The 15,468-nt window shown below is 34.8% G+C and overlaps 1 protein-coding gene across 1 annotated transcript in view; it reads right to left on the bottom strand.

The window, feature by feature from the left end:
• Positions 1–15,468, bottom strand: part of LOC149808130 (uncharacterized) — a 61,574-nt gene that overhangs the window by 22,982 nt on the left and 23,124 nt on the right. Inside the window, exons 4-6 of the mRNA XM_089973712.1 lie at positions 12,724–12,905; positions 5,236–5,266; positions 1,828–1,914 (exon numbers count right to left, since the gene is read on the bottom strand). Coding sequence (XP_089829838.1) covers positions 1,828–1,914; positions 5,236–5,266; positions 12,724–12,905 — 300 coding nt within the window. The remainder of the gene's footprint in view (positions 1–1,827; positions 1,915–5,235; positions 5,267–12,723; positions 12,906–15,468) is intronic.

The raw sequence follows: 15,468 nt of genomic DNA, 5'->3' as shown, positions 1-15,468 counted from the left end.
TTTTTTTCATTCTCACAGCAGGTGGAATGAATGTGTAGCTCCAAAACCTATACAAACTGACTGACACAGCAACCATAGCCTGGGCATTTGAGTTTAAGACTAAACAAAGGTGGGCAGTTTGTGGTTCCACCTCAATGGAAGGAGACCTTTCACTGGGCACAAATCTGATGAAAACCCACAGAGTATGAAGAGTCTGGCATATCCTAGATAACAAATCAGCTCAGACAGTGAACCTGCTAGGAATGTCTCTGATCTGGGTTGAATTCTGGTGCTGTGAGCACCAGTGCAGAAAGTCCCAGATCATGAAGTGGAGGTTGGGTGATTTGGTTCCTGCATAAGAAGTCGATCACCACCAGATGTCTGACAATGTGATTACCCTTCCATAAACTTAATCTTCCAGAAATTAAAGGCACTGATTACAGCCTTCATTTCCAGAAGACTGATGTGAAAGACCCTCTCCTCTGATCCCCATCTGCTTGTGAATTTGGACAATAGGTCAGCTCCATAACCATATGGTCCATAGAAAATATAGTCTCCAGTCATGGTTTCTCTGGCATTTGCTATTTATGGTCTTTACAATAATGAAAGAACTGTTTTATTTCAGTCATGATCACAAATTGATTATCTTGACAACTAAGAAAAGGGGCACCAATGAATCAGCAGGACCATCTGCAGAGGTTGCTTGAAGAGGTGGACAAGAATGTTCATGCAAACCAATGCATCAAGTAAACCAAGCAGCTGCATAACCTCACTAGCTGAAATCTACCCCACCCCACCCCACCCCTGTTTAAGATCAACTCCGAGAGCTTGATATAATCCATGCAATGTGGGTCGAAAAGAGATGAACAAGGTTGCAATGAGTAAAAATCCCATCCTCGTTCTCAGTGTCTATAGAGGCCTTTTAAACCTGATTATGGACAGCAATGGTGGGCACTAAGACAATAAGAAAATAAGATAAATCTCCTCAAATGATTCTTCAAAGTCAACTATGTCCAATCCCTCACTGGACTGGAGTAAGCCAACTGCGAAAGTTTTCCCAGCACTCATTATTAGACATAGCTTTCAAGTCCACATATGTCATCCCTGGAGGCATGGAAACATATAACTCAAGTTATTTTATGGAAGCAATTTTCCTTCTCCAAGTCCCTTTGAGTCTGACCTTCTACCCTTTTAACTTTCAATCAATAAGTGTCTTCCTTGTATCAAATGCATGCCATAGTATATACACAGTCTTGTGGAAATCATTTTTCCTTCTTTTAGTCCCTGTGGGACATCACCTTTGACCCTAAAATGAACAGGTGTCTTGTCTCATAATTCAAGTCATCCTGAATGTCTGGACAAATTTAGTGATAAATGATAAAGAATTCAAAAATAATTTCTTTCTAGAGTCACTGTGACAATGACCTTCAATTGTTTGAATCCAAAATCAATTGGTATCTTTCTTATTACATTTACAAAGTTTGGTCATGGTATCTGGTAAAAAAGTAAAGTTATTGTGCAGAAAGAGTATTCCTTCTTTTAGTCCATGTAACCTTGATCTTTGACCTTTTGAGCCCCAAATCAACATGCTTCTTTACTGCCCCAAATGCAAGCTACATACGAAGTTTGGCAATGGCATATGTGGGGAAACTGAGTTAGTGTTGGAATGAAATAGGGAAGAAACTGTCAGATGTATGGATAGGCAGACATCACAATATAGTACTCTGTGTTTTTATGAAGGCAAATAAAAAACTCAAAAATGCAGAGGTAGCAACTGTGTATGTGTTGATAGTAATGTGTATATATGAAGTGGAAGAAATAAGTGGGAGAAATAATAACTGTGTTTACCAAGTTCCTTTTGTATTTCCGTAGTGTCAATGAGGCAATTTTCATAGTACAATTTCTCAGCCTGGACAAACTGGACAGCTTTCTCATCTTAGTAGTTGTCAAGGTAAAATCAAATGCAAACAAGTAAATGTATGTATCAAAGATAAAAAATTAGAAAGGTACAGTACAAGACTGTGATGCCAAGGTATAGTACAAGACTGTGATGCCAAGGTACAGTACAAAACTGTGATGCGAACATGAAGAACATCAAGCCAATGTACTATTCCTGGCCCAATAATATAAACAGGTGACATAAAACATGCCATTGAACTTAAACTGGAATCCACAGGTTTAGGTTGATAGCCAAAAATATCTGCTACACAAATAACATGCATATAATTTCATTTATACAATATTTTAAGATGTAAATATATGAGGTATGTACCAAACAATTGCTTGATAATGATGTATTTTCTCTGCAGATCTGGAAAAATGGATGCCCAGCAAAAATGTTCACAAATTCAAGAACGAAGGCTAAATGTTTGAAATTCTCTAATTTGAAAAATATAAAAACTCAAACATTTTTAAAGCCAATTCTTCATTCAATAAAAAAAAACCAAGAATACAATAAACAAATTTGCAAAGGTTTTTCCCCACATAATGTAGTTTAGCATACACATTTATTGCAAGTTAAATGTAAGAAAACCTTACCGTTTCATAACAAATATTCAAGGGGTTAATGCCTTTGGTATGAACACGCTGAATGATAAACATCAACTTTCCCAGTTGCCATTCCCTTATAGTCCTTTTTTGAAAACAACAGCTCTTTATTAAATATTGAGTTTGTTTGAGACGACTACAGGTATCCAGACTTTTAATCCTATTATTGTAATGCAAGAAAATATTATGGACCAATATACACTATTCCAATTCAGATTGTTACAATTTTACAAGTAACCATATACAAATTTTTTTTTAAACATAATGAAGATGAAAAGTCCTGCACATCATATACATGTATATACATGTACAGTGTTTACCGTGCACACAACTTAAAGAGTACATAGTGGAAGCACTGCTTATAGTGCACACAACTTTGAGTACATGGTGGGAACACTGTTTTCAGTGCACACAATATAAAGAGTATATGGTGGGAACACTGTTTACAGCACACACAATATAAAGAGTATATGGTGGGAACATTATTTATGGTGCATTAAGAGCAAAATAAGTCTTTGAACAGAATTGACTGGTAATTATGACAGTTTTGTACATTTGGCCAAGGTATGCTACTTCTGAGGAAGAGGTTTCAGCCGCAACATGCAAGCTGTACAAGAGCTAGTAGCCTCTGTTATTGTACAAATACACCTCAAGAACAAATACACCTCAAGAACAAGAGTAACTTGAAAGGATTGACACTGTAATGGCCATAAAAGAATAATGCAAATTCATGATAAGACCACTTCTTTTTTTTTCAACTGCAGAGTACTGAACCATCTCTGATATTTCTGAGCAATAACTGAAGTTTAACATTAGCCAGCTTAGCAGCCAAATGAGATTCAAGATCAGCACCATTTTCATTTACAACCAACTAGATATCATCATAAATCTTTTGGTGAAAACCCTATGAGAATGTGACCATCCTTTCTACTGAAATAGAAATGACAGGAGTTTCAAGATGGATGCCATGATAGTTACATCAGATGCCAGTTCAGCATCATTTTCATTCAAGAACAACAAGTATTTTGTTGTAACTGATTTTTCATAGTAAGATATGTTTCTTCAAAAATACTTATGCAATCATAATACCTTAGGGGGGCACTCACCAGTTAGTATGTACTTCTGAAAGAATGACATACGTAAGGTGAAGTTGTTTGCATTTAAAACATGCACAATGGAGAGAATGTTGGCATACCTCTATGCTACATTAATGCAATGTGGATGATATTTCTTTGGATATTATACTTTTGGAAAATGTACATGATTTAAACACACTGCTAACTAAAATGAATGCTTACATGTGCTAAAAAATCAGCCTGAATTAGTCTATAGTACACTATCCATAGCAGCTATTAAAATAGGGAAAATGAATTTTGCCAGACTAGACAATACAGCTTCTGAAAGTGCAATGAATGAATTACCAAATATATATAATGTAAAAAAAGTTATCGGCTCTTTTTTATACAATTTACCTCTGAAGTTCAGGAAGTGAAAATGACCAAGTGGAGCTAGCACTTTTTTGAAAGGTGCACATCTGGAGTAAGACCAAGCTGTATACTCTATAACCCATATTACACTCATCAATCATACACCAAAATAAAGGGAATTAATGTTTTTTTAAATTGTACCTAAGATATACATGGTCTTTTTTTAAATAGCCAGTATAACCAGTGAGGAAAGCCGGGGAAATTCTTTTTCTTTAAAATCCTAACCCTATGCAAAATACGAAACTGTAGAGTGCCACCTTAGGAGAACTACCACTACCTCGCAAATCCAGCCCTCCCAGATACTACTTTTAGCTAAAAGTTGTCTGCCATGCTTATTGGTGGTTGGGTAGAGTGATCTCCCCTTACAAATAAGACACGATGTAAGAATATCCTTTATTACTGGAGCGGAGCGAATGCTCCCTATGGATGTAACTGTGGGGAGGCTGGTAAGGTGTATGTGTATTATGACTGGGTAAGTATTATCAAAGAAACATATTTTACTAGGAAAAATTGGTTTCTTCTTTGAATACATTACCCAATCATAATACATGTACCTTAAAAGAATAGATAAGAGGTGGAGGGACGTACAACCCTTACCCCAGAGATACCATTTCCGTTCCCCTAAGTGACTGAGACAGCTTCTAGTTAACCTGACTAAAGGAGACTCCATCTGTCGGGGCAAAGCTTCAAAAGGGAAAAAATATTCCCCCACAAATCCAGCGGAAATTGTGAAGCTGCATCTTACGAAGCTGTCAATCGATATTAATAGACTAAAATCATATTAATAAATTAAAGTTATGTTAAGACTAAAGTCATCATATTAACTGATTAAAGTCACATTAACAGACTAAGGTCATCATGTTAACAGACTAAAGTGATCATATTAATAGACAAAAGTGATCACATTGATAGTTAATGTCATCCTATTAACAGACTAAAATCATCCTATTAACAGACTAGAGATATCATATTAACAGACTAAAGTCATCCTTTTAACTGACTAAACTCATTAATAGACTAAAGTTATCATGTTAACAGACTAAAGTCATCATGTAAATAGACTATAGTCATTGTGTTAACAGACTAAAGTCATATTAACAGACTGAAGCAATCATATTACCTGACTAAGAGGACAACAGATGTGTCAAAAATTGAAAGCATTTTAACATGCATAACAAGCCTCTGGGCAAGTGCAGCTCTCACTCTTTCCAGAAAAGGATACAATCTTCTTTTCCATAATATATGCCACCAATCTAAAACAGAGACACAAATATTATCGTTTACAAGTATATATTTTCAAAGCAAAACTGAGTGAAATATTACATTTTAAAGTTTAAGAAAATAACAGTACTTACTCAGATAAAACTAAAACTTGTTTGTTTTCCTTGGATTTTTTTGTTAACTCTTCAGCTGGCAAATGAATTGTGAAAACTAACTGAGTGTATCACATGTAAATGATCTTTATCAATGCGAGCAAAATCAGAGACTGTACACCATCATTAGACAGGGCCTAAGATCAAGTGTGATCTCACTTGAAAGAATGCACACCATAACTAGATAGGGCCTAAGATCAAGTGTGATCTCGCTACTGAGAATGCACACCAAAACCAGACAAGATCAAAGATCATGTGTGATCTCACTCACTACAGAGAATGCACATGACTGGCACAGCTAGACAAAGCTTAAGATTATATGTGATCTAACTACAGGCATACACCCCATAACTAGACAAGGCCTAATGACCATGCTTAATGTCACTACAGAAAATGCATACCATAATTACGCAGGACCAAAAATCAGATCTAGCTAAAGAGAATGCACACCATAACTAGACGGGACCAAAGATCTCATGTGATCTAACTACAGTGCATGCACATTATAACTAGACAGGACTTAAGTTAATGTGTGATCTAACTACATAACATGCAAACCATAACTAGACAGAACCAAAGATCATGTGTGATCTAACAACACTGCATGCACACCAAAACTAGTCTGGACCTAAGATCAGATCTAACTACAGTGAATGCACACCATAACTAGACAGGACCAAAGATCAGAATGCACACCAAACTTAGACAAGGTCAAAAATATTATGTGATCTCACTAACACAAAGTTCAATTAAAGAAAAGAAACCTTTAAATCTTGAGGTGATTTGTTTTATAAAAGTAAAATAAAAACATGTATTACCACCACCACCATGACAATTTCATGTCATTCTGTGATTCTGTGATATGGTACTTGACAGATGGAAAAGAAAAATCAAGCAAGTGAATAAAATGTAATTTTGTTAGGAATGTGATATAGTAAGTCCCTGATTTTATGGTCCTGATTGCCTAAAATTGACCAAATGCAATAATGGCTTGAATATCCAAAACAAATATGCATATCAAATTTTACCTTTTGCTTAAATGTGCTTCAAAGTTTTTATTTCTCATTTACCAGAACCGAAGCAGATCAAGGGATCCACTCATGGTATCTAAATTCCAAATTTGGTCTGGCTTGGTGCAATAGTTTTTCAGCTATCCTGCTTACAAGAAACTGTGACAGATAAATGGAGGGACAGATGACAGACAGACCACACAAACCGACTATTATTTTCCTCTGTTAGGGTGGAGTGGGGTAAATATTATGAACAAAATGGTTTTTCTCCAATAAAGAGCATGAAACTAAGGATGTACATGGTCCTGGACCCCATCAACTTACAATACACATACCGTGCATGATTATGTTCATATTGCATAATGGTCATTTTAGAGAAACATGTTCAATTCATTTAAAAATATCTTGACCAATAATTTTGACGACCAAATGTGCAATATTAATTTTTAATACCATTGTGATAATTTTCTTTTTTGTTGAGTATAATTCCATTTAAACAGGTGTTCAAGTGGGGCTGATATTGCTTGCCTAGATTACAAAACACAACATGTGACAGAAGTGGCAGGTGAGTAAGTGAATGATATTATGTGTAGTACAGTGATCTCTTAACTTGGAAGTATATTTATGAGCTGTAAATGTTTTTCTGAATATTTTAGATTATTCCATTTTCATGCAAAAATACAGTACTTTCTTTGTGAAAGATTTACCAATAAATCCTGTTTACTTACTTGAAAACTTAGGTCTTAAGAAATGGTTGCTTATTTAAAAACAATTCTCTGTGCAAAAATAGAACTTTGGAATGTATCTGGTAGAATCACATTAACAACTGGCCAGAGAAATCTATTACACACTGGAGAAAATAATTATCTTTGTCATACTTTAAATTAGTCAGTACCGGTAGTACACTATTTGATTTATTAACCTTCCAGGTTGGTTTAAGGGGGCCCCCGAGTGGCCGAGTGGTCTAAAGCGCTCTCCGTTACGGATCACTGCCATCTCACCTCTGTCTGCATAGGTTCGAGTCTCTGATTCAGCCAATGTGGGTATGTGAGAAAGCTTGTCAGTAGCTTCTCGAGGGTCGGTGGTTTTTTCAGGGGTTTTCCCAGGTTCTTCCTCCACTATTAATACTGGCCGCCATGTATAGCCTATCGTGTGCTGAAAAATGGCGTTAAACCCTACAACAACAAGGTTGGTTTAAGTAGATCTCAATGGTTTTTACATCTTTCTGAGGAGAGGGACCTCTTTTCTCATAAAACTGGATTCATAATTAAACTTATTTAAGATCTTGATGATATAAACCTAATCACATTATATCAAAACTGGATGAGAATTTGAATCAATAGAGAGGTTGTTGTTGTTGTTGTTATAGGGTGTAACGCCATTTTTCAGCACAAGATAGGTTATACAAGGCAGCCAGTATTAATGGTGGAGGAAGAACCCAGGAAAACCCCGGAAAGAACCACCGACCCACGAGAAGCTACCAGCAAGCTTTCTCACATATCCACATTGGCCGAACCCAAGACTCAAACCCATGCATACAGAGGTGAGATGGCAGTGAGCCGTGATGGAGAGCGCTTTAGACCACTCGGCCACTAGAGTGGTACCAAACTCAGCCAATCAGACGCAAGTCACCTTATTAATATGTACAGATCTCATTTATTATAAAAACCTATCAAAGATCATGGTGATATAAGTTTATTTTCCAATGCTGGGGAAAAGCTGGTTTCAGATTTGGTATCCAGAGTGTTGCAAATTCATCAAACCAAATACAAAAATTGACTCATAAATTTTGCTAATGATCAAATTCATCCATCTTCATGATATAAGACTATTTAACAAGTCTAATCAAAATCAAACCAGAAACTGGTCATAGAGTGCAGACAAGTTCAGCTAATCAGACGTAAGATCACATGAGTGATATGTATCTTGCCCGTCATCATAACCATCTGAGTTCTCAATGATATAAGCATGTTTACAGAGTTTGTTCACAATCCTATCAAACTAGAATCATTTTAGTGGCCAATAAACTCAGCCAATCATATGAAAAATCACCTCCTTAATATGCGAAGGTCTTGCTCTGAAAACATCAACATTTCGATGATATTAGCCTATTAAAAAGTCTGATCAAAATCATGACAGAAATTGCATCTCTCAAATGGTCAACTCAAACAATCTGATGCACCTATATAGATCTTGCTCTATAATGAATATTCATTTGAAATCTTGATTATATAAGCCAAGCTGAAAAAAGTTTGATCAAAACTGAAACAGGAAAAAAATCACTAGAAAAAAAAAACACTCTTCTCTAATGATTACGCTAATGGTATTCTCTTAAAGCATAAATGTCATATTTAACCTTTCAGCTTAAGGCTTTTTATCTAACCCTCTATTATTTCATTTGCATACAATACACTATCAGCAAGTTACACTGTACATAAATATTTCATAGGCACTACTTGCAAACTAACAACATCACACATCTTAAACTTGTTAAAAATATAGCTATTTCCACAACCCTTACATGTCTGTCTGTCTGTCTGACTGTCCTTGCTCTTCTAACAATGCATTCTATTCTCCAGCTATAAGTTTAAACCCTTCCTTTTTAATCATGTTCATACATGCACTTAAATATACATTTAAGTTCCTAAATTGCAAAAAATGATAACATGAAAATAAAGTAACTTGTTCATTTGTAAAATAAATAGAATTTTATTTTAGTTTACCATTTAACTTTCATTGTGATATTATAGTGTCATCTTTTTGGGGCAAGTTCAAATCTCCCAAGGACAAGTGGCATTTTCCAATCAGCTTGCCCCAGAGTTGTCTATCAATATGTCATTTGTCTAGCCCTGAATATATGACCTCCAGAATCATAAAATGCTTAGTCAATCAGGTGCACGTGCAGTGCAATAATATCCATGGACCTCACTCATTATCAAATTTGTCTGAGATCTTGATGTATGCTCATTCCAAGTTTGATCAAATTTCAATCAGAAATATTGCCTCCAGAGTGGTAAAATGTAACTATTTATGGAAGGGTGACAGATGATGCACAAAAGCAGCATAGCAGACACTGGGTCATACATTATATGATTATGCCAGCTGCGTAAACTACAAGTAATAGATTTTAAATTTTTCATTGCTGATTCTGCATTCATGCTAAAGTGTGCATAGGACAAATAACGGAAAGTAACAACAACACAGTGTATCATAAATATAAATGTAACCTGTAAGAAACCAGAATATCTTATATATAATTTTATTAATTCTCTCTCTCTCATTATATATATATATATATATATATATATATATATATATATATATATATATATATATATATATATACATACATATACATATATATATATATATATATATATATATATATATATATATATATATATATGGGTAAAACTATACTTGAATTTTAGGGAAGTGACCACCTTTCGGACAGAACAGAGAGAAGTGGGAGCTAAACAGGGAAAAGTAGAGCAAAGCAAAAAATACAATACATACATATATATATATGTGTGTGTGTGTGTGTGTGTGTGTGTGTGTGTGTTTTCCTTCTCTTATTTTAATTTTAATTATGTCCTCTATTTCTCAGTATACATTTAACATTAGTGTTAAGCAATACTTTATTTTCAAGTGGAAAAATCTGTGTTGTATGTTTATGATCAACATATTTTGTACGTGTATACAAAATTATTATATTTCATACCTATTGTATTTATACTTGAATGTTTGGATTGAGATACATGCAGTGAATTTTAGCCATATGACATAAAAATAGCACAGCAAAAATTATATATTGTAATTAATTTAACTGATAGGAGTAATGAGATTAGTCCTGTAATTTCAAGTCTGTAGAAAATGCTTAATAAACTACCACTTTTGTATAAAACTGCCGTCAAAAGGATTTCTAACCTCCTTTGAAACAACCCCTGTAACTTGTACATGGGAGCAGATGCACAAGTGAGTTCATACCATACTGTTCTGTACGTCATAAATTCATGGTTGCGGATAAAACATTATTGTAACTATTCATAGATAACACTAGGAAGCATTAAAGTCAATATATGACTTAACTAGACCATTCTTTCCAACAAATCAACACAACCAAGAATACATACTGCGCCACTGTGCATCTATTTTCAGAAAGAGGGATTTTCTTAACATAACCACTCATTTTCTAGCTTTGTTATGTGAATCCATTGATACGACCGCAAATTTATGGTTTTATTATTTGCTTTTGTACTAGTAGTAATGACATGCATTGGTTAAATAGTATTTGTTTTATCTTTTTCATATTTTCACAAAATGAATGATGCAAGTAGACAACCTAGACCTTACAGCATTTGTTCAAATTCCAAAACATACAATTGTCTCATGTGTTTCTGAACTACATAATTAAATATTTAGTTAAATCTTCTACCACATAATATTTAGACTTTGCTTTCACAGAATAATATATTTCTCTAATCTATTTACCCAATTATTTACAAAAAACAGACAATCTAATGAAGTGGTATTTCACAGACACAGCATTGTGTGCCATTACAGGTTTACTTTTGGTTTCAAACTAATTTTACAAAGAAAATATGGCAGTCACAATCTTCATTTTTAAAACATAAATTAGAAAGTGCTCATTACCAATTATATTCTTAAAAAAATTAACTACTATTTAAATATTGATTTTTAAAATTTCGAAACAGAAGTTCGTATATTTCATCAAATAGTATGGTAGGCCTAACATCAGAAAATCGAGCAATTATATCTTGCTCAGGAAAGGGTTAGCCAGCTATTAAAACACGCATGTGAATGTGCAAGAGTTTGTTTGTTGGCGTAACTGGTATCAACACCGCATAAATACATTTTACCTTGGGCTACAATACTGTCAGAACTTACTGAGTTCTACAAGGGAGCATCTAAAAAATCATAAAATACAGTCCTTGTGCATCCCACAAAAATCATTGGGCAAAGTTGTTTTCCCTTTTCTAACAGACGAAGGTAAAGTGTACATTTTTCAGGCGAATTGGCCGCACACTTCGCCTGGTAGTATGACCCATATATAGGGGTCTGTTCTTGGACCTGTTCTCTTCATTCTATACACTCAGCCGCTCTCAAGTATCATAGATCATCATCCAGTGTCTCACCAACTGTATGCTCATGACACCCAAATATACAAATCTAGCCACCCAACTGAAGTTGATGCTACCATCCAAGGTGTAGAGAGGTGCATTTCTGATGTGAAATCATGGATGACATGTAACAAGCTGCAGATGAATGATGATAAAACTGAGGCCATTCTGATCACAACACAAAGACTTTCTCATTCACATCCTTTACCTCAAACAATAAATATCAGCAACACCAACATTGAATTCACACAATCAGTATGAAACCTAGGTGCTACTCTGGACAGTACTCTCACATTGCACCAACATGTCATGAACATATGCAAGGCTGCATATCTTGAGCTGAGACGCATCAGCTCCATTCGCAAATATCTTTCAGCTGATGCCACTAAAACACTTGTGTGTTCATTAGTACTTTCAAGACTGGACTATTGTAACTCAATTCTGTCTGGTTCATCTCATTATATACTCCAAAAACTTCAAAAAGTTCAAAACACAGCTGCTCGGATCATACTTAGAGTACCACAATCAGAGCACACCTCACTGCTGCTCTGTACCCTACACTGGCTATCCATTCGATCCAGAATCAAACACAAAATTTGTTCTCTGTGCTACGTTTCACTGACGGACTCTAGTCCAACATACCTATCCGACCTCACCCATGTGTACACACGAGCAAGATACTTATGCTCCTCTTCTGACAATTGTATACTCATTATTCCCACTATGAAAACAAAGTCATATGGACAGCGTTCTTTTGCATACCAGGGCCCAGCAACGTGGAATGAATTACCCACTAAACTTAGACACAAAGACACAGTGATCACATTAAAAGTGCTCTCAAAACTCACTTATTTCGACAGCAAGAACAAACTTAAAGACCTAATAATGTTTCCTACCTTAAATATTCTCAGCATGTTTTTTCTATGTTTTCTAATTTCATGGCGTTTGTGTTTGTGATCATATCATTATATGTTTTTTATCTTACAGGTGTTGTCTAATGTTGTAAAGCGCTCAGAGTTTCTAAAGATTAGGCGCTATACAAAGTCCTCATTATTATTATTATTATTATTATTATTATATATGAACACACACACACAGAGTCACAAATAGATAAATACAGTTTTCTTTCTGTTATATATCTAGTTATTACAGATATTAAGAGACCATTGTGTTTTGTTCTTCTTACATTATGGAGGCACTGTGGTAGCAGTGTGAAGTTTGTGTCATGCTTGAGGTTGGTGATGCAGGTCAGGTAGCACTTCAATGCCCAATCCTTTTTCCCATCCTCCTCCAACTTGAGCCCACGCTGAAATAACTCGTTTCTGCCTTCCCCTGTCAGGTCAACAGGCAAGGGAAGCTGAAGGTCATCTGCATCAGGAGGATATTTGCAACTCAGCACAATATTCGGTGCAGCAAATAAAAATACATTAAATGATGGAAGTAGCAAACAATGTAAATAAGCAACAGCCAATCCAAGAACAACGAATCAGAAGCAAGTACCCTTGTTTGCCAGTTATTTGGCATTCTGCTTTTAATTTGCCATTCCAAACATTTATTTCAACAAGAAGGCAAAGGCATGTATGTCTAGCCCATGATCGAAGAATGACCTTAAATCTGTGACCTTGGCCCAGTTTTAAAAGGTTGAATGAGTGTGTTACTGAATGAATGGTCAAGCTATATTATAATTAATCCGAGGTATGAATAGACTCTATCAAGAGATTTAGAAAATATAAGGAAATGAAAATTTGTAACTGAAACTTTAATGCACATTTTCTATGATGGTGAGATTGACCCCAGAAATCAATGGGGTGAATGGTAATATTGCAAAATGAATTGCCTTTGCTCTGTAATGATTCATCCCAAGTATGAGCAGAATCCATCTAAAGATTTAGAAATTACAGGCAAATGAAAAAGATGTAATTAAAACATAATGTAAATATTTGTACGACAACAGCCTTGACTCCAAGGTCAGTAGGGTGAAAGAGCATGCTGCAGAATGAGTTGCCTTAGCTTCATAGTGATTCATCCAAGTAGCAACCAATCGATCAGTAGTTTAATAAAAATATAGAAAAAACAAAAAAACAACTTTAACTAAAACCATATGGTTAATTTTTGATTACTGTGACCTTGACCCCAAGGTCAAAAAAGGTGAAAACATACATTACAGAATGAACTGTCTTTGCTTTATAATGACTTATCCTATGTAAGAATAGAATCAATCAAGATATTTTATGAAATAGAAGCAATTGAAAATGTTTAACCAAAACTGTAACAACTTTTCTATGAAAAGGATGAATGAAAATGTCACAGAATTAACTGCTTTAACTTCATAAAGATTCATCCCATCATCACATGAATGAAATCCATAGAGGGGTTTAAGAAATATAAGCAAATTATAAATCTTTGAATAAAACCTTAATGAAAATTTTGTTCATCCAAAGGTCAAAGGGACTAGTGTGTGTGTCAGAGTATGAACTGTATTGGCTTTATAATGATTCATGCCAAGCATGATGAGACTGTACCAATGGATTTAGGAAACATAGAAATGAAAACTTTAACAAAACTGCCACCACTAATGTGGGTTCAACAAAAAATCAACTGCAGTGAAGTAGTTTTTTACATTGTCAAAATGCATTTATTATGATGAGCTTTTAACACAAGGATGATAGCATAAATCTTTCAAAATTTTCAAAGTTTTTTCAAGGTTTTTCAAGGTTCAAAATCACGTTTTTCAAGGTGCATTATTACATTAATTTTAAAGGATACATGAAAAAAAAAGGATGTAAACACAAGTTAATACTTACTATTACTCCATATGAGGAACATTTCTTGCAAATTTATTTTTAAATAAACATAAATGAAACATGAAGTCAACAGTATGATCATTGATATCTTTCCCATTAATATTAAACATCCTACATCTGGGCATTAGAATAATATAGTCACTTAAGAAAGTTCATTTTACTCTGTCTACACTACCAGGGATGGTCCTGGCTTTTAAAAAGCTGTCGCCAAAAAAATCGCCAACCTCAATATTTTGTTGCCAATTTTCAAAAAGTGTCGCCAAAAAAAGTAGTGCACATTTTTCCCAGTGTTAATTTAGTCTATTAATGTAACAGGCAATGAAAATTACAAAAGATGGATTAGTTAATACTTTAATTACAACAAGCATTAACAAAATGTTACAAAGTGTTACATGAAGATCCGTCGCGATTTTAGGGCTGCCCACTTGTTGAATGCAGTTTCAAAGTCTAATTTTTCACATCTGTTCATGCTGATTCTCATTAAATTCTCGAGAGATGAGATGCAGAGCTTATTTCTGATGTCAGTTTTTATGAGGTTCATCTTACTGAATCCACGTTCACAGTCCTCAGTGCTGACAGGTGACACCAGTAGTCTCTCAGCAGCCCCCACCCCCTTTTATGGCTAGCTTCACAAAGCTTGTAGTGAATTGCTTCCTAAATCCCAAGAATGATCACTGAATGCTGTATAAATTTTCTCGACAAGAAAAATAGGATCTCCATTCCCACGAATGAAACTTACACGAGTCAACACCTGGCAATATTGGACCGTATATATAAGCATAAATTCCCACCCAATTTAGGGATTCTTTCACTCCTGTATTTTGAGAAATAAATAATTATTATTAATTATGCAAAACTGTTTTCTTTTGCTATTTCTTGTTGCGGAGTTTAAGTCTCTGTAGCCGTAACACAGGACTGATGGCAAAAGGAAAAGATCAATGAGTAAAATGCTGCACTGGCAACAAATGTAATTGTGATTTAGATTTTTTCCATTTGCTTTGTATTTATACACAGTAGTCGGTACTTAAAAGCTTATCAGTTTTCTATGAAGGTTCAGCAAAACTATTGCATTGGTATATGTATAAAAAAAAACAGAAGGATTAGCCATACAATTAATTGTATTTGTT

This window comes from Sinohyriopsis cumingii, chromosome 1, assembly GCF_028554795.1.
Source record: "Sinohyriopsis cumingii isolate HCF-2022 chromosome 1, ASM2855479v2, whole genome shotgun sequence".
In the NCBI taxonomy this organism is placed as follows: Eukaryota; Metazoa; Mollusca; class Bivalvia; order Unionida; family Unionidae; genus Sinohyriopsis; species Sinohyriopsis cumingii.
This window is presented reverse-complemented; position numbering and strand designations above follow the sequence as displayed.